The sequence below is a fragment of the Morone saxatilis genome, unplaced genomic scaffold, assembly GCF_004916995.1.
Source record: "Morone saxatilis isolate NCDOM2014 unplaced genomic scaffold, NCSU_SB_2.0 Contig18, whole genome shotgun sequence".
Lineage (NCBI taxonomy): Eukaryota > Metazoa > Chordata > Actinopteri > Moronidae > Morone > Morone saxatilis.
The window spans coordinates 2165762-2185045 of NW_023339740.1; the positions used below are offsets into that span (position 1 = coordinate 2165762).

At 39.0% G+C, this 19284-nt stretch overlaps 1 protein-coding gene across 1 annotated transcript in view; it reads left to right on the forward strand.

Moving 5' to 3' along the window:
• Window positions 1-19284, forward strand: part of LOC118328075 (copine-9-like) — a 77379-nt gene that overhangs the window by 42612 nt on the left and 15483 nt on the right. Inside the window, exons 10-11 of the mRNA XM_035661678.1 lie at window positions 456-637; window positions 7963-8090. Of these exons, the coding sequence (XP_035517571.1) occupies window positions 456-637; window positions 7963-8090 (310 nt within the window). The remainder of the gene's footprint in view (window positions 1-455; window positions 638-7962; window positions 8091-19284) is intronic.

The following is a 19284-nucleotide window of genomic DNA, read 5'->3' on the forward strand; positions in this document are numbered from 1 at the left end:
ATTAAAATTATATCTTTAAAAATATCAAAAGTTTATTCAAACAATGTATAAGACTTTAGCATTGCATACCTATTTATATTTGTAATATAATTGCAAATGTACAATAATCCTCAGGACTTGTGCATCGGTACCAAAGAAACATCCCCTTTTTTGTACTATTACTTTATGGTCCTAAGATGATAAATAATAGATAGTTGTATACCGTTTTAATTTATATATATTAAATCTATATTTATGATAATTTTTTTATATTTTCTACACTGTTTTTGCACTGGTATTGGAGTTGGCTTTTAATCTCATTGTAACATGTGTAAAGTGAACAATAAAGGCATTTCTACTTCTATTCTATTCTATTCTATTAATCGTACTATGTGCTTTTCTAATCCCTCTATAATATCAGATCCCTGTGCTTTGTGTGTGCTGGGTGTGGTGCGTCTCTCTCTCTCTCTCTCCAGGTAACCCATCACAGCCCACCTCACTGCACTACATGAGTCCGTACCAGATGAATGCATACGCCATGGCTCTGAAGGCTGTGGGGGAGATCATCCAGGACTATGACAGTGACAAACTCTTCCCCGCATACGGCTTTGGTGCTAAACTTCCCCCGGATGGCAAGATCTCCCACGCCTTCCCACTGGTAAGAGACTCTGATGTAAAATCACTGAGAGAGAGAAAGAAATGGTAGTGCGCAAGTACCATTTTGTGATATCGGGTAGGTGCCTCTGTTAGGGACTGAATACTAACAAAACTTTAGCTGATGATCTGCAATAGCAGAGAAACAAGTTTGCCAACTTCTTTTTTTAAAGGTTTTATTTGTGGCTGACTTATGTCAGCTCTGACTGGATGTGAAATATGTCCATCTGTCAGATGGAAGGTCTTTCTGGCCGCTGATGTACAGCCCACTTCCAGTTTAAGAGGGGAAAAAAAAGATTCTGTAAGTAATTATAATGAGAAACTTTCTCAATATTTTGACCTAGTAGTATCTAGACTTAGTATCAAAATATTGAGAAAGTTTCTTATTATTTTGAGATACTAAGTCAACAACAGCAGGCAGTGGTTTCTAGCAAAAAAGCTCAGAGAGCAGCTAAACAGGCAATATCTTACACATTGCTCCTTTAATCAAATGACTACAATCTAATTCAGTGGTTCCCAACCTAGGGGTTGTGACCCCACTAGGAGTCGCCAAAGCTTTATGGGGAGTTGCAAGGCGTCTTAATTTTAATGCATGCTATAAAATGTTAAAAATATACACAGTATGCCTATATCTCAGTATCTGGTTCACCTCTGTGAAGAAAAGTAAATGTAATGTAAATTGTCTAATAGAGCAAAAGAAGCCTAGTAAGCCTGCATGATTGTTAAAAATAATATAGTACATAATATAGACAGAGATTGTATACATTTTCTCAAAACAGGAAATAATTCATCATAATTCATCATAATTCACTTGGGTTCATTGTACAGTTTTGAATATAATATGAAATATCCATAAAATATGTCACTAACTCAGGGGTCGTCACTTTACTAAATGATAGGAAAGGGGTCCTTTGAGTGAAAAGGTTGGGAACCGCTGATCTGAATTTGATTGTTTTTGCACTCAGTTAAAGGTTGCCTACATATTGGGTGTGGATCCCCATTTTGTGTGTTCACGTGCAGGCTCACAAGGACACAATGTACTGAACCACACGCAGCAGCTCAACCCAGGACAACTTGTTAAGTCAATGAAAGGACAGGTTACATAAACCCACAAGCGGCGCTAGGCATTGTGGAGTAGTCTTGTGAAGTGGATGACTGAGGCAGAGGAAAGGAACAAGAGGTGGGAGGAAGAAAACATTGTGAATCACGCTGCATGTCGAGAGAAAAAAGTTCATCTGTTTGATGGTACTGGAGTGATGGAGGAAGAATAGAGAGCAGACAGACAGACAGACAGACAGACAGGCAGCAACACAGAGAGACAGTTTGATGAAGCTCCACTTAGCTTATTATTGTCAGCCAATAGGATGGCAACAATAGCAAAATGAAATAATAATTACTTATCCTTGGATTCCAAACCACTGTCTCCCTGGACTGTTACTTTAGAGGGAATGAGGAGAAAGTGGGTGTGAGAGGAACATAAAAAAGGAGCTCTTGTCTTATATTTGGTGCTGTGCCAAGGCTGCGGGATGAGATTAGTTTTTTTTTTTTTTTAAGAAGAGGATAATATGGCCAGATCCTTTTATATGGGTGTAAAGATCTCAATGACACACCTCAGGCCTTTCATTAGTGGACTGGAGACATTTTTTCTCTGACCTGAAACTGTCGTTCTCAATCCAGTTTGTCAAATCCCACGATCCTCCTGGCTTCCTCCCAGTCAGAAGTCAGCGGCGGACGAGAGCACCGGCATCTGGCCTCGTCTAGACTCATTACTTTGTGTAACTTTCCGTGTGAGCGGCCACCCGATTGGCTTTCCCAATTAGAGTTCACCTTGGCGTGACAAATCCCAGCCCAGCTCATGCTAAGGCAACTCTAATTAGGAAACTATTGTTCGGAAGCTGCTTGACTTAATCGAACATAAAGTTTTAGTATCTTGCCTCATAATATGGCTCACGTAGGACAGTTCATCAGTATAGTGTGATAATAATATGTGCAGATGTTGTTTTCTATAATTAGACGCATCCCTGGTTTGGATAAAGGTCAGAATAATTATTTAACCAGCAGCACTTGTATATACTAACTTCTAATAAAGAACATATGAACATGTGCAATTTTAAATAACTCACATTTGCAACAAATTAACAGTCAGTGTAGCTTGAAGCTGTCTCTCCTAAGGACATTTGATAAAATATTTGTCTTTTCTGATCGTTAGTTGACACTACTCCAGAGGTCCTCCCTGTTAGCGCTTAATTAGCACCAGCTTCTGAATCTGTTTTTGATGCTTTAAAGAAATCCATATTATTAAACAAAAACTTCAGCCTCAGAGGAAATAATTAAAAAGTAATCTCAGAGAGAGGGAGCAGAAAGCCTCAGAGCGTGCACGTGAACGTGCCTGAAAAAATCATAATTAGCTGTCATGTCACTGCGAAAGAAACACATACACAAGGTTGTTTTTTTTTATATAATGTGTAATTGTTTGCAGAATGTGGTTGAGATCTGGTGATACGTAGTGGTCACTGTCATGCTCTGTGGATGGAGGTACGCTGTGTTCATGTTGGATAATTCTACTCTGTTAAGCACGGGAATGTTTTCCTGCAATCTGAATATGGGTAATACTATGCAAAGAAAATCCAGCCTTTACCATAACAGAGCCACCAGGGACCTTAACTGTGATAAACAAACACTTAAGCTGCCTCGATTTCACACTTTGCACTAATTCTATTCAAGTTTAGAGTCTGAAGTGCCTACATAGTGGGAAAAAAACCCAAAATGGAGCATATTCAAAAATGCCAGCATGGAGATTTAATTTGCAATAAAATGCAATGCAAAGCAGAAATGGAGGAGCTACTCACAGCTGTACGCATTGTGGACAGGATTGGGACAGCTCTGCTCATACCAACAGGTTGAAAAACACAATTAAGTATGTATGTCATGGAAAAACTCACTATTTGAAAATTGCATACCATGTGTAATGTTGAATTTCCTGTTAGTGCAACATTTTCAAATATTTCTTGTATGCCAACTGCCAAAATAGTAGACTGTATTACATTAATACATATATGCAGTGTATATTTGTATACAGTAACACATTTGGGGGGGCCATGTGTTCACGCCACAGACTAAAGACAGGGTTCCCACTCTTCAAGAAGTCCAGGATATTTTCCAGTTTTTCTTGACAATCCTGGACAGTGTTTTGCTCACACCCGCAAACTATACTATGGCTTTCAAGGGAGCTCACTTTTTCTACTGTTACAGGGGGATATATTTTCTATTTTTCTAATATATATTTTATATTTTTTTATGATATTGTGCTGCCATGTTTCAATGGTGATAGTAAGAATAGCAGTAACTTTAAAAAAGGGAATTAGTGAAGAATCACCCTTGTGCACAAATCATACACCGACAGTAGCCCAAGGTCTCCTCGTTAAGTGTTACAGATGCTAGACTTACCATCCAAACAGTCGATTTTATTCTGACTGGCAAAAGTTTTCCTCAATTTTTAATGATGATTTCATTTTCTCTCGCAACTTCATTGCAAAAAATGCCTAAAAACATAATTAAATTCATCACAATTTTCTAAAAAGGCTGTGGTGGAATCAGATATTTTAGGCCGCAACAATCCCCAAAAAACCCCACAAAATCCTGGATTGGCCGATATTGTCAATATTTTAGAGACTCCCCAAAATTTCACAAATCATGTTTTCAGGGAAGCTCATGTGTTAGTAAGACAGACTCCCCTGTACACTGTACACACCCTGCTCACATAATTTATGGGACACTCCATGTTAGCTTGCTTTCGTGGTGCACTTGGCTTTTCTCACCACAATCGATTTTTCCACTTTCCAAATAGACCTTTTTCACATCAGCCATTTAGACATTAAATAGTGAGGTAAAACACAGGTGTTACCAATGATACTAATTAAGGCTCCATTCCATTTAATATAGCAAAGCCTTTCCAGTGAACCAACACACCCCCTAACTCTGTTTGACCTGAAGGGAGTGTAACCTTAATTGGTAATACCTGTGTTTACCCTATTTCATGTCAAAATGGCTGTCAAAAAGGTATATTGACCAGAGCACAGGCTAAAATCATTGATTATATCCAGGATATTTGGTCATTTTAGATCAATTTCCTGGGGGTCTCATTTTATAAAACTGTGCGTCGCTGGGATCGTTACTAAAAGTGTACGTACGGCCCAAAAGCCAAGTTTTGCGTGCGCAAAAAATATTCAGATTATAAACCCTGCGTACGCACACCTGTAAGCAATCTTTCTTTATAAATACAGAGTGCCTACCAAATGTCGCAGTTGAATCAGCTTTTACGTTCCCCCTGTACACGCCCCTTTTTTAACCATAAATTGGTCAATGCAAACGACCTCATGAATGCCGATCTGCATATAAACACAGACTCAGATGCAAGTATGTATGTCTTGTCGGAAACAATAGCAGAAGACTGAGAAAAGCAAAAAAAGAAAAAAAAGAAAATTTTCACGGGAGGTTGAAGTGGAGACACTTGTTCGGGTGAGGTGGAGGCCCGAAAAGTAGTTTTGTTCGCGGTCACGGACTGGGATCATAACAAGAAAAAGCAGAGAGAGTGGCAACATGTTGGCTGCAGCAGTGAACTCTGTCAAGTGGCACGGAGCGCACAGTCCCAGAATTAAAAAAAAGTGGTTGACACGTAATGTCTTGAACATAACCCCTTTTTAATGCCTGGATTTTGTCATGAAAAGCATCAAGAGGAACGGACAATAATATAACGATTGGTGCTGAGGAGTTTGTGGCTGGTTTTCCACCACTTGGGATTTAATTGACATTGGATTTATGTGTTTACAGTGTCATATAAAAATAATTGTATTGACCACATGTTGGACAGATGCTTTTTTTTTTTATCCATGCAGTCGCGCCGTCCTCTCCTCCTCCTGCGCAGTGGGACAGTATGGAGTGACGGGATTAAATATAGAGAATTTAGATTTTGAATTTTCATTTCGATTCTAAGGAGATGTTTTCGGAGTAATAACTGAGAAAAACGCCAGTTGACTTAAATCATTCTGATTACATAGATTTACGCATGATACGGGTTGAAATTAAACTTATGAAGGACGATGATAAAACATAATCGTTCTTCTACTCTACATTTCTTCAGTCTGACTTCAGTTCACCACCACACCGTCTGTGTCGCCAATTCTCCTTTTCCTCCAAACCATGCGTACCATGTGTCAGAGTTTGCTTAGGTGCGCACATTCTCCAGTTCAAGTTTGCTTTTATAGTATTCACAACCTTTGGCGTGGAAATCACTTACGCATTTCAGCCCCGTTTTGTGCGTACGCAACGGTTATAAATGAGACCCCTGGTCTTTCTATGACTGCAAAACTACTCTTTAAATTTCCAGGTTTTTAAGGACGCGGGGGAAAAGTAAAACCTCATCGGGCCCTCTATATGGGGGTTGTCAGGTCTATATTGTAGCTCAAGTAACGTCTATCCTATAGAGAGATCAGTGATACATTACATAGATACTGCATTGGATATTTCATTGATTGTCACGTTCAAGGCAAGATAAAGGATATATTCTTGCAGATGACAGACTGAATAGTAGGAGGTTTACCATTTACTTTAGACATCCTATCATATAATCAGAATAAATTAGTCCTCCCTTAATGTTGCGTGGAATAAAATGTGTGCTTATTCCAGGCTTTATGAATCTGCTTCATAAACGTACAGAGACAAGGGGAGGAAGGAGAGACACTGCAGGGAAATAACAGAAAGAACAGTTTCACACAGGCACACTCCCAATGACATAAATAAAGGGTTGCCAGTGAATGATTTGAAGCTAAAATTAGCAAGTGAACAATGGTCTATTATTTTTATTGAGCCCATTGGTGTTATTTGCCAGAAGGACCTTGTATGAAGTACTAGAGCACTTTCTGTGGCCCTCAAGTTCATCATATTAAATCAACTATCTCAGAGGTGATGCATAATGTAAGAGAACATTAATATGATTTTGATAATCTTTATTCTCCAGAGAGACTAAGTGAAGTGTGTTTCCAAATATACCCACAGCTTTTCAAAGCAGCGATCAGGAACAGAAAACGGATAACTTGGCTGGGTTGAATAGATGGATGGATGTGTGTTGCGGTGATGAATAGAAGTCAGTATTTCAAAGGGTGAAAAGGAATCAGACAATTTAAGGGTTAAGATGTCAATTATTCCTGAATTTTTTCAAACTGAGAAATGTTCTTTTTCTACTGCGATATATCTTCTTTTTCACAGAAGATCAAAGAGCTTTTCACAGGTTTGACACATGCTTGTCTAAATGATACAGTCTTAAGAGCTGATTCAGACGAGTGCAACTTCTATACACAAGGTCACAAGTGACATTTCACTTGTAATTCGTGCAACTACTGAGAATTCAAGGCACATGTGGTTTTTGGACATAAAAAAGTATCTAACACACTCAGTGACAACTTAATTATGTACACCTCTCCTTTTCCACCAAGGCAGTTCCAGGGTTGGTTCGGAACCAGTGCCTAATCTCGAACTAGTTCCTTGTGTTTCGAAAGCACTTTTCTACAAAATGAACATCATGCTGTATGGAAGGAGTCTGAAACTAGAGACTGAGACCATAAACTAGGAAACTGTTTACTAAGCTAATACATCAAGTGAGAAGTCGAGTCATTTTCCTAAGACTCAATAATACTGGGCTTCTTTTTGGAGTCAGTAGAGCTGCCCCCTGCTGGCCATTAGAAAGAATGCAACACTTCCACATTGGTTTCACTTCACAGACCCAAAGGCCTGTCCACTAATATAAATCTTTCATGAAGAAGGAAATGTACTCAAAGCCAAATGAGGAAACACATAACCAATACATTTGCCGTGTCCTTCACAGGACTTCAAAAGTCAGGATTCAGAGTTTCATGTAGTATCTATGTGTGTTTTGTTAACCTAAAAAAGAAAACGAAAAGCCATGGACCTGAAAGCAAAGCAGCAGTGTTCCGTGGAGGAGTCCAACTCCTATTTTCATTGTGGTCCACAGAATAAACGAGGACGAAGCCGGTGTCCAAGCAGATACAGCGCAAGATGCTGCAGCGGGGAGCTTTCTCTGTGTCATGGGTTAAATTAAATGAGCTGTTACTGAGAGGGTGCCCACCTGTTGACCCTATAAAACACTGCACTCTTTCATTCCAGGTTTAAGGGACTTGATTCTAATACCAGGGGGGTTTCTGATTAGTGGCAATTTGTAACACGATTGTAACTTGGAAACGGATGGCCACTATTTCTCAAACAAAAAACTACTGGGTTTCCTTACAATAGGTTCAATGTCTTTTTCTCTTTCAGAACTCAAACACAGAAAACCCGAACTGTGTGGGTATTGATGGTGTACTGGAGGCTTACTTCCAGAGCCTGCGAACTGTTCAGCTATATGGCCCAACCAACTTTGCTCCTGTCATCAACCAGGTGGCTCGGTAAGAGATACACACACACACACACACACACACACACACACACTACATTTAATTATGGACGAATGTGTATACATGTCACATAATCATGCACTTGTATACACACACAGACATACCTTCATATACACTTGTACATAATGTCTCTCATACATAAAATCTGCAAATTTCAATGTGTTTCATATGCATGTGTTATCTTGTGCCATCATGAAAGGCCAGCTGTTTTTGTATGCAATTCATGAATACAAATACAGAAAATATCTGAGGTGACTTGATGGCAGAAAGCAGGAGACATGATAAGCATATCATAGAAACTGTCTGTCTGTCAATCATCCCTGTCTCTGTAGAGAAATCACAGTTTAGGTTCTATGTTTTCTTGCAGACATTTTCAGATTTTAAAGGGCCCCTGTGCCAGTTCTCTTGTAAACGAACAAAAACAATGTTTACATTCAGTGTTACTCACAAATCCCTTGCCAGCTAACCAAGTGTAAATTAATTTTTTGGGAACCAGAAGTTACCATTTTTGGATGAGAGCATGCAGCTAGTGGGTGATGTACTGTGACATGGGCGACACTTGGTTTTAAAGACAGAAATAGTCAACACAGTAACAGAATCTGGATCCATATCTGATCAACACTGCCTAGTTTGACAGTTTGACTCTGAGTTCTGGTGGTTGAGTCTGGCGGACTCACCAAGAATGACTGGTCATCAACACAGCGTACGGCCTCACCAAGCATACCCTGCTGTATGCACTATTATACTCTAAATGGGACCATAATTGGGACCATTGGAGTCAGTAGAGCTGCCCCCCTGCTGGCCATTAGAAAGAATTCAACACTTCTGCATTGGCTTCTCTTCACAGACACAGACCAGTAATATATACTGTCAATGGGTCTAACAAACAAGTCAAGAGCACAGGTGATGTGATTCACAGTCCTACCACTGGTTTCTCGCTACACTGATGTACAGGTGGCAGTAATACAACCAAGAAATGCAGCTATGTACCTGCAAAGACTGGGAAGAAAAAGACTGACAGCAATGAATTAAGTTAAATTAAAAATCTCCTTAGCAAATCTTTTATGAGGAAGGAAATGCACTCAAAGCCAAACAAGGAAATACATCAACAATACTTTCACAGTGTCCTTCACAGGAGTTAGGATTCAGAGTTTGACCTGTCTCAAGACTTTTGTGACACGTAGGACATGAGCTCCCATTAATAGATGTACAGCTCAGCAGCAGATGACTTCTCCTTGACCCCTGCCAGCACGGATCATCACAAACACTGGTGCTTCCAGCATGAAGCTGTATTCAATTCCAGTGTTTTGTGGGAAGAACAGAGTAATAAAAGTATTCAGGGTGCTCCACACAAAGCTCCTTAGTGTCACCCTAAAGGTTAATGAAACCCTGCACTGTAAAGTATGGCAACCCCCAGTGCTGGGGGCTTAGACTCTTCCTTGAATTCTTAATTTCAGATTTTTGCTGCTTCAAAACCTGTGACCGTCTGACCTCTCTTGTTACTGGCTACATTTGACTTATTTTATTCTAGGTATGCTGACCAAATCAACACAAATAAGGAATTACATTGGAAGTCCAAATTACCTTTTAGGTTTAGGCAACTAAAACTACTCAGTTGAAGCTAAGATGGTCATGGCAAACAATTAATTGTTGAGGTAAGACAATGTAAGTCATTGAAAAATTCACAAAGGAAACCAACACTTAAGGCCATTGCACACCAAGTCCATTTTTTCATCCGAAATTGCACCTTAAATTGCAAATAAATATGACCTCACATTGTGTCACTCATGTTTACACACCTACTCTGAAATCTTGTCCGTCATTAAAGTTTTCAAGACAGGTTGGATTTTGTGCGTTTTTTCGCACCAGAGTGACAGCACACAGGCAGAGAGGGGGGACAGCTCAGCCTCTTTTAGCCGCGGTGCCGAATGCAAGATGAAGGCAGAGAGTAGAGACAGCCTGCGGAGGAACCTCCAGTAGAGAGAAGCAAGGGAGGAAATGAGAGAGAAAGAGAGAGAGACAGACAGACAGCTCCTTCATGAGCAGGTCAAACTCTTCTTGTTCTTCACACCTTGGACCTAATTACTTTTTCTTTTTCTACTATCAGTGAGAGGATCACAAAATCATCCTCATTGAATTCTAATATTGTGAATTGTGAAATTTTGCAAAAAATAGAATTAAAAAACGCATCGGACTCGGACCTCGGGGCGCGAAAGGCTTCTATGCTTAAAAATTGTATTATGATGATGGATTTTTTTTTTAAATATGAAAAATACGGGCTTGGTGTACAAAGACCTGTTGGTAGGACACAGGACACAAATGCTTAGTACGCCCACCCATTCACTATGAGATGCACACTCTTTGTGTCTCTTCACATGCTGTAGATATGACTCGCTGAAGACAACTGCTTTTGCACTCTATTTACTTCAGTTGTAGAATTTGAATCATTAACAGAAGCGTATTGGGAAGAAAAACTGACCTGGGAAATTTGGCTCAGACCAGTCCACCAAATCCCACCCAGTGATATACCACCAACCAACCACCACACACACAAGTACAGCAATTTCAACAAAAACTGTAAAAAGTAAGGTTCACTAGAACTTAGTACAGTTCCCATTTCTGTATTAGCATGAAGTGACTGCTAACATTTCTTACAAAGAGACAAAAAATGTCCACAAAGAGACAAAAAATGTCCACAAAGAGACAAAAAATGTCCACAAAGAGACACAAAATATCCACAAAGTTTCAGTCTGGGTGTAGCTGGGGTAGAGTGCCTTTATATGATATTGATATTGATGATATTTATATATGTGTTCAGGGGCCCTTTTTCTCATAATTTGTCCAAAGTTGTAGGCCATTTGGAGTTACAAAGAGCAGCTATTAATTCATATTTATTAGAATTTTTAAAGTTGTACATTTAGCATTTATTTATTACACTAAATAAACAAAGTAACTACTATATTAATAATGCTTAGTTATAACCAAGGATTAGAGCTTTAAATATCAATCATTATACATTTGTACTCATTTGACAAATGTGCCTCCATTCTTTCAAACTGCCCCCAGTCTTGTCCCCCATTCAGAAGTTGCCTGTGGCTCCTTTGCATTTTATTTTTGTGATTCATTCTTTGTATCACACATTTAATTCCTTATGCAGTTGTTTCATGTAGTATTTTTGAACCTTATACTTGGTTCACTTTATTATTTTAAGATTATTGTTTTATGAACTACCCTGCACCCAAAATGTAAGAGCTTCAAATATCATAATAGGTATGAGTAAGTTAATAAACCTTGTCTTCCTGCTGAACCCTGCAGCAGATCACCCTACAAGCTCTTTTTAAAAACACATAAAATTTCACCAATAAAACTTTCTTTTGGAGTGCAGCTGGTGTTAAGTTTTTAATGGATTTTGGCTGGTTATTACCTGCTATTGTATTTTTAGCAGCCATATGAAGCAATAATATCCTGTCCCAGTGAAGTGTGATTGTGGTTGCATAATCAAATAGAGTGTAGCAGTGCTGTGTCGTTCTGCTGTGGGATCAAGAGCTTCAAAACTCCATTCAGAGAGAGAACAGGAAACTTTCTTTCCTCGCTCAATGTTCTCGCACTTTTCTTCATGTCTCCCATCTGCTCTCCCGGCTTTCTCTGGTTCTTCCTCTTCTTTCTTTTCTCCCAATCTGTCTCTTCTTCCTCCTCTTGGCCCAGCACTTCCTGTTACTGCTCCTCCTCTTCATCCACCTCTTCTTTGTAGGTGCCATCCACGTGGGAGGTTTAGAGTAGTGATACAGACGAGGAGAGAGGGGAAGGAGGAAGATGCATGGTGTAATCCATATGTACATAAATATACACGGTTACATGCAGCTACTCTTGCCATCTGCAGTAACTTATTGGAACAAGGATCATATTATCACAGCCAATAAAAAAATATGCTGCTTCTCTCCAACAGTTAGTGTTGGTTCTGCAGTGAGGTCTTTATAACTTACCGTACAGAACATGTAGAAGCCCCTCTGGGAACATCGCATATAGCTGTGTTTTGATTCAGCTTCACACACCTGCGTCTGGCAGCTGCACACTGTGATGCATTAGAGTATTAGAGAATGTTGTAAAAAGAAAAAAAGCAGAAATGCTCACCGCACCCTTTATATTCATAGTAAAAAAATTAGAAACCAGAGAATTTAGCATTTTTTTCTTATTTAAAAATGACTCAAAATGATTGATTCATGTAAGTAGTGGGCGATTCATTTTCTATCAGTCATCGAAACACTTGAAATGTTGCTGTGTTGATTTATTTTCACCAAAAGTGCACCAAAATGTTAACTAAATCTGTTCCGTATTGGTGAATAAAGGAAATTACAAAAATATGTTTAATGTTAAAATTAGTGTGGAACCAGTTGACAAACTAGAATTATGTCTAACTAATTAGTAAAAAAGTGCATTGGATGGAAACAAATGTAAAATATGTAGCCCGTAAATATATTATTTAAGTCCATGCAACTTCAAAAAAATAAATAAATAAAAAATTGTTGGTTCAATTCATTAACAGAAACGTGCTACGGTAAGCGTATTGACATTTCGGTGGTTACTTCCCTGCCTCTGCTGTCACACTGTTTGGTGTTGTACCGCTTGTCTCAGCCTGTTAAACGCTAAAGGTACTAGACACTTCTGATTTACTCATTACAGCGGTTATACGCTTAACATTTAACGTAGACTAGTTCTACCACTTGACACTCGTAGCTAAGTTAGCTTCTTTCTTTTAGCGACTTTTCGCTATTTTCAAAGTTTTCACAACGCTAGTTACTATAAGCATTAGCAGTTAGCAATGGCTTTCCTCCCTCTTCCTCTCCTCTGTCTTGGCTCCATGTGCCAGATGTTAGCTATTCCTAAGCCTCTTTAATGATAATGGTACATGTATTAATGTAGTTTATTTAACTGCGCTGAGGCGCGAGGATTAGTGACTTAAGGCACGGTACCGCACCACTGAGATATCATTAGCCACCATAGTTTAGCCAGCCACAGGTAGCCGGTGCGGGCCGACCGAAGGTAGCTTCAGGTAGCCCGTCCCCGGTAGTTCCCGAGCAGGCGGAAGACAGGGAGGCTGGGTGACTGAACGGAGGAAGAATAAGCATAGCAGCAAAACCACTGAAGGCCCACGGATAACCACCAAACCGATTCACGTTTCAAATAGATTTTCCCCACTCAGCCGACACACCCGCTGAGGAAACAACTCTGATTAATTGGCAGCTCCATAGTCAAAACGTGAAGTTAGCGAAGCCAGCGGCCACAGTTAAATGTATCCCTGGGGCCAGAGCGGCGATGTGTGACATCATAATTTAACAACTGCTGGCCTAAAGATAGAGCGTAAATACAATAAGATGAGTTATTCACCGTCGGCCGGTAATTGACACCCCGATTATTCACTAAAAGTTAATGTGGATTCGTTGTTGTAGATTTGCCCAAAATCGAATGTCAGGACCACCCCGTGTAGTTTTCTCTTCTGGATCCCTCCTGCCCAATTGTGACCAGTGATTGTTGACCATGTAGTATGTGCCGCATGTCGTCCAGTTCCACACTGCTGGCCTGTCGGGTCGAGGTGGTGTACCAGATTAAACGATTCGTGGGGCTTCTCTGATAATCATGGTCAGCCTTTTTGGGGAGGGTAAACCTGGTCTTGATTACGAGAGACGGCAATCCATTCTTCCACTTATGATGGAGCCGCTCCATGGAATTAGTGGCGATAGTTCTTATTTCTTAAATTTCCTGTACAATGCCATGTGTGGTAGGACCGTAGGAACGTCAGAGCTGCGTGGTTTTACAGCACCTTCTCCCCTTGCGGCTGCTTCCACTAGTGACAGTCACTCCACCCAAACCCCATAGAGACTGTTGTGCTGTTCCCCCGATGCCACTGCTAGTAATTATTTAGAAGAAATGTGAAACAAGAGGTAGTTTGTAACTGAAAATCGTAATGAAAAATGTAGAAACTAACTGCTCCTCTGTAGCACAAAATAGAAAGAATGAACATGTGTGGACCTGTTAAATATCAGGTCTCCTGTCCTCTAAAAGCTGTTTTTAGGTGAATGAATTATATATCAGCATTAGTGATATTGCGATTCTGAATTGGTCTTAGCTTGATGACCGTGGTTTGTCCCATCGTAGGAGTATTGTTAGTCTATAATGAGAGTCCCCACCCAGTCACATTTAATAGCTTCACATTCCCCCCGAGGCACAGGCCCGAGGAGAGTGGTAGTAGCAGCCCCATATAATGGATTCGAGATCGTTTTATATGGACCCTAAATACCTAAACTAAATTATAATTTCCGTTTGAAAGCCTTGTTTCTTAGTCTCCACTCATCGCATACTGAAACTAACTCTGCCAGCCATTTTATTCGTTATATGTGTACCTGGCGCTCTCTGGACGCGTACTCCCCCTGGAATTGTTTATATCTGAAATTCTCAGAGTTTTTATCCCAATAGTTTAGTTCCCCTTAAATCAGATATCTGAAGTATAGTTATTTGTTAGGGTAACAGATGACAGCCTTAGAATTGCATTATACTCTCTATTAATGAGACTATAATTGGGCTTCTCGTCAGAGTGTAATAAACGACAACTCATTGTTTTAATCACACCCTCCCTTGACCCATCGTTCTAGCATCATATGTGGCATTGATATTCGTAACATTTGAATAGTCCTTCTCACAGTAATCCACTCTCTTCTATCTGACCATTATTTTAATACACTTTTGATTTATATTATTAGTATATAAGCCATTAGGCAAAACTTCCTACAGCCCAGATGTTTCTGATCTGACGGTGCTGTAGCTAAATTTAATGGAGGAGAATTCCATCCAGTGTTTAATTCAATGCCATATCCTGAATCTGATATAACACGAGTCCTATATTGAAATTTAGTGCCAGCTCCCAACATTGATAATCTTGTTAATAGTGGCGTGCAGGCTCTCTGGCGATCAAAACTTCAGATTCGAAAAAAAAAAAAAAAAAAAAAAAAAAAAAAAAAAAAAAAAAAAAAAACAACACAAAAAAAAAAAAAAAAAAAAAAAAAAAAAAAAAACAAACAAAAAAAAAAAAAAAAAAACAAAAAAAAAAAAAGAAAAAAAAAAAAAAACAAAAAAAAACAAAAAAAAAAAAAAAAAAAAAAAAAAAAAAAAAAAAAAAAAAACAAAAACAAAAAAAAAAAAAAAAAAAAAAAAAACAAAAAAAAAAAAAAAAAAAAAAAAAAAAAAAAAAAAAAAAAAAAAAAAAAAAAAAAAAAAAAAAAAAAAAAAAAAAAAAAAAAAAAAAAAAAAAAAAAAAAAAAAAAAAAAAAAAAAAAAAAAAAAAAAAAAAAAAAAAAAAAAAAAAAAAAAAAAAAAAAAAAAAAAAAAAAAAAAAAAAAAAAAAAAAAAAAAGAAAAAAAAAAAAAAAAAAAAAAAAAAAAAAAAGACGGAAAGAAAAAAACATATCGCTGCTTAGAAGAAACAGGGAAAGATAGATAAAGACATAGAAGCTAGCCACCGTGGGTACAAACCACCAAAACCCGCACTTGAAGCAAAAAACAGGAAATCAAAAAAAGGAGAATGGCGCGCTCCTCGAAATTATTGGGTGTCGCTTGCAATGTTGGGCAAAAATGATCTTAAGAATTATAGAAAGGCAAGAGGAGCCTATTAGCTCAGCACTAATAGAAAGAAAGAATAAGAACAACCCTAGAAATTCCTCCTTCCCCAAGCACTGTAAGGCCAGGCGCCTGACAGAGTCACAGCTCTAAATCTGAGCCATGTATCCCCATAAAAACTCAAGTAGCAAGTTACCTTCATGAACTTCCTTATTTATAATAAAATTATTACTATTAGAGAGAAAATTAGTCCACCAAATACCCTTAAAATAAAGTATGCAGGCTGCCCCAAAAGAATTTAGTAATGCCAACCTCAGAATAAAATATACTTCCAAAAAAAAGCATGTTTTTCCGGCCTATCCGATCTTCACGCAGTTAGCACTTCAATAAATTTTTCATCCGAAGCCATCCAACCTGTCCTGCTTAGTCCAATCCCAAAAAAACAGGCTTGCTTAAAGAAGTTGTACCCTTATTGGCGCTTCTTTAACTGATATGATTAATCTTTCTTTATTGTCAGGTATGTACCACAGTCCCTTTAAAAAGTAGCTGTAAATTAAACCCTTCCTTAAAAAGCGCCCCTCTGCGACCCAGGGGTTGTTAGCCAACTACTAGACCGATTTCCTAAAACCGTCGCCTTCCTCTCTAAGATTTAGAAAACAATAGTCCCAAAAAAAACCGGTTGTGTGACTTTTACATTAAGCAAACTAATTTATTTTGAGGAATTTTCAGTCCAGGATTTAGAGTTCATCACAGCAACGAAGACCAGCTCTGGTTAAAGTTAGTAATGAACCTTTTAAATTGCTTCTGAACAATGGAGCTTGTCTCATGTACTTGTATTATTAGATCTTCAGTGCTACATTTGACACCAAAGTTGAACGCATAAATATCCTTTTACCAGAAGACTTGAGCCCATCAAATTGGCAATTAAAGGAAACCGCCACTAAGCTGGTTTAGGTCCTAAATTTATCAAACATCCCGTTGCACAAGTTTCTGATTCATGTTAATGATGAAATCTTCAATAAAATACTACAGTTAGTCATGGAACGATCCAACCAAGGTTTGATACTTGGCCAATGCTATTTAGCTTTATACATGCCGCCTTTAGCAACATTATTAGAATCACTCCATTAACTTCCATTGCTAATGCGCAGCAAATGATAACGCAGTTAATATCTAAATCAATCAAGCCTGGAAATGAAATTAATAAAATTCATCTAAATTAGCAAAACATGTCTTAAGGACATAAAAATCCTGGAATGAGGCCATGCAATTTTCCTGATGTTTAAAACTCAGAAAAAAATGAAAATTGCTTATAACTTGGCCCCAAAAAAAAAAACCTCCCAAGAGACTCAACTGTCTAAAGATATAGCCTACCTACAAGAATGGCCATTACGCGTTGGCCTCCTAGTGCCAACTGTTAGGATGCTTAGGAGTTATCTTTGATCGAGGACTTGTCATTTAATCTCCTAACCATACAAGCAGATCTCCCCCTAAGACTGGCTTCTTTCAAATTTACGTAATATTACAAGAAAAATAAGACACATCTACTCAAGCAGACAAAAGACTGCAAGAAAAACTAAATCCAAAAAAATCGCATTTGTTACTTCAAAAGGCTGGATTAACTGCAACTCTTTGTTATCAGGTTTGGCCCTAATAAATCCATTAAACGCTCCAATGTAATTCAAAAAAACGGCTTGCAAGCAACGAGTAATTCGACGGGAACTAAAAGGAACAAGAGATCACCCATCTCTCGCTGTTCTAGCCTTCTCCCTGCATTTGGCCTCCCTGTTAAAATTTAGAAATAGAATTTAAAAAATTCTCCTCCTCACCTAAAAATAAAAGCCTCTTCATGGTCGAGGCCCCTTCTTATCTTGAAGAAGCTTCAATAGTATATATTACCCCTCCCTAAAAAAGAAAAAACACTACGTTCTCTGAATGCCGGGCTAGCTTGTGGTTCCTATAAAAGTTCCCTAAAAGTAGAACACAGGAGGCGAGAGCCTTAAAGTTACCAAGCTCGTCCTGTGGAACCGAGCTTCCAAAAGTTGTGGTTCGGGAGGCAGAAACACCCTCTCCACCATTTAAGAGTAGGGCTTAAGACCGTTCCTCCTTTTGATAAAGCCTTATACAGTTAGGCGCTGGATCAGGTGAGTTCTGAACGCATCCCTAGTTTGCTGCAATAAGGTCTAGCTATTCGGGGGTTCCCATGGTGCACTGGAGCTCCTCTCCCTCCTCTCTCCTCCTCTTTCTGCACTCATTATGTCCCATTAATGCATGTTACTAAGCTTCAGCTTCTTCCCCCAGAGTTCTTGTACTTTATTGTCTTGGCAAGGTTCTCATGGATCCTGGTGGAGCTCCCCCTGCCATGGTCCCTGCTAGACTACAATTGCTAAAATCCACCTGTTATTATTATTTAGTTATTATTAAGTAGTTAATTATCTGCTAACAGTTTACTGGTATGGTATAACTGCTGCTCGCTGTCCCAAAATACGTTGGGCTGCGCTGTCATCGTCAGCCGTCTTTTCCATGATCGTCATCAGATCAAAAAAAATTACTATTTTGCTCTCTCTCCTCTCTTCTGCTCTCCTCTCTCTCTCTCCTCTCGCTCTCTCTTCTCTCCCCACATCGTCTTTCTCATTTTCCCCGGCCCAACTGGTCCAAGGCACGAATGACCAACCCACACCTTAGAGCCGAAGGGTCTATCCTAAGTTTTCTGTCTGTTAAAAGGCCAGCTTTGTTCCTTGCCCCCACGTCCGCGCAAAGTGCTTGCTCATGGCTGGTACTGTTGGGTCTCGTGTAAATGTTGAAAAGGAGTTCCGGTCTAAGACCTGCTCCTATTTGAACAAGTGTCGCTGAGATAACTTCTTGTCATGAATGGGCCGGCTATACCACAAGTTAAATTGAATCTGGAATTGAATTGAAATTAACAAATTGAATGGCATAACGTCCCTGAATTTGGCTGATTTGTAGATATTAAGCAAATATTTGTTTGAGAAGGCTGAGTCAAGCTTACCAAACCAGGAGCTCCAGTATTCTAGTGTCCTAAAAGTTTAAATGTTAGGTTACCTGCTCCTGGCTTTTGGATTGCAGGTGTCTTTTGAAAATGTATTCATTAACCCTTTAGGTTTGCTGTCTGTTTTTTAGCAACCTCTGTTTGAGAATCTGGTCATGCTTTTGTTGGGGCGCTTTTGAAAACCTCTGAGCTCTGCTAACATTTATTCAATCCAGTTATTCAATTCACATTTTAATTTATTTATAATAGCGGCGCAAAATCTTATAAGAGCGAGACAGTTATCTCAGGACAGCTTTTCAAATAAGAATGCCGAGGTCTAAAGACCCCGAACTCCTTATTGTTAGACCCCATCCCAGCAGGCTAATTACTAGAATCGTAAGATGTTTTTATGCTGAAAGATACCTCTTGGACGGCTCAATGGGGCCACAAATAGGTTTCGTTACACCTCTACAGGCGCACTGTTTTACCCCCCATTGTTCGTTTAAGCTTTGCTCTCAGACACGTTTTAATTTCATCAGGTGGCTGCGTAAGAGGCTAAGCAAATTAGGGCATAGCAATTCCCTTCGAT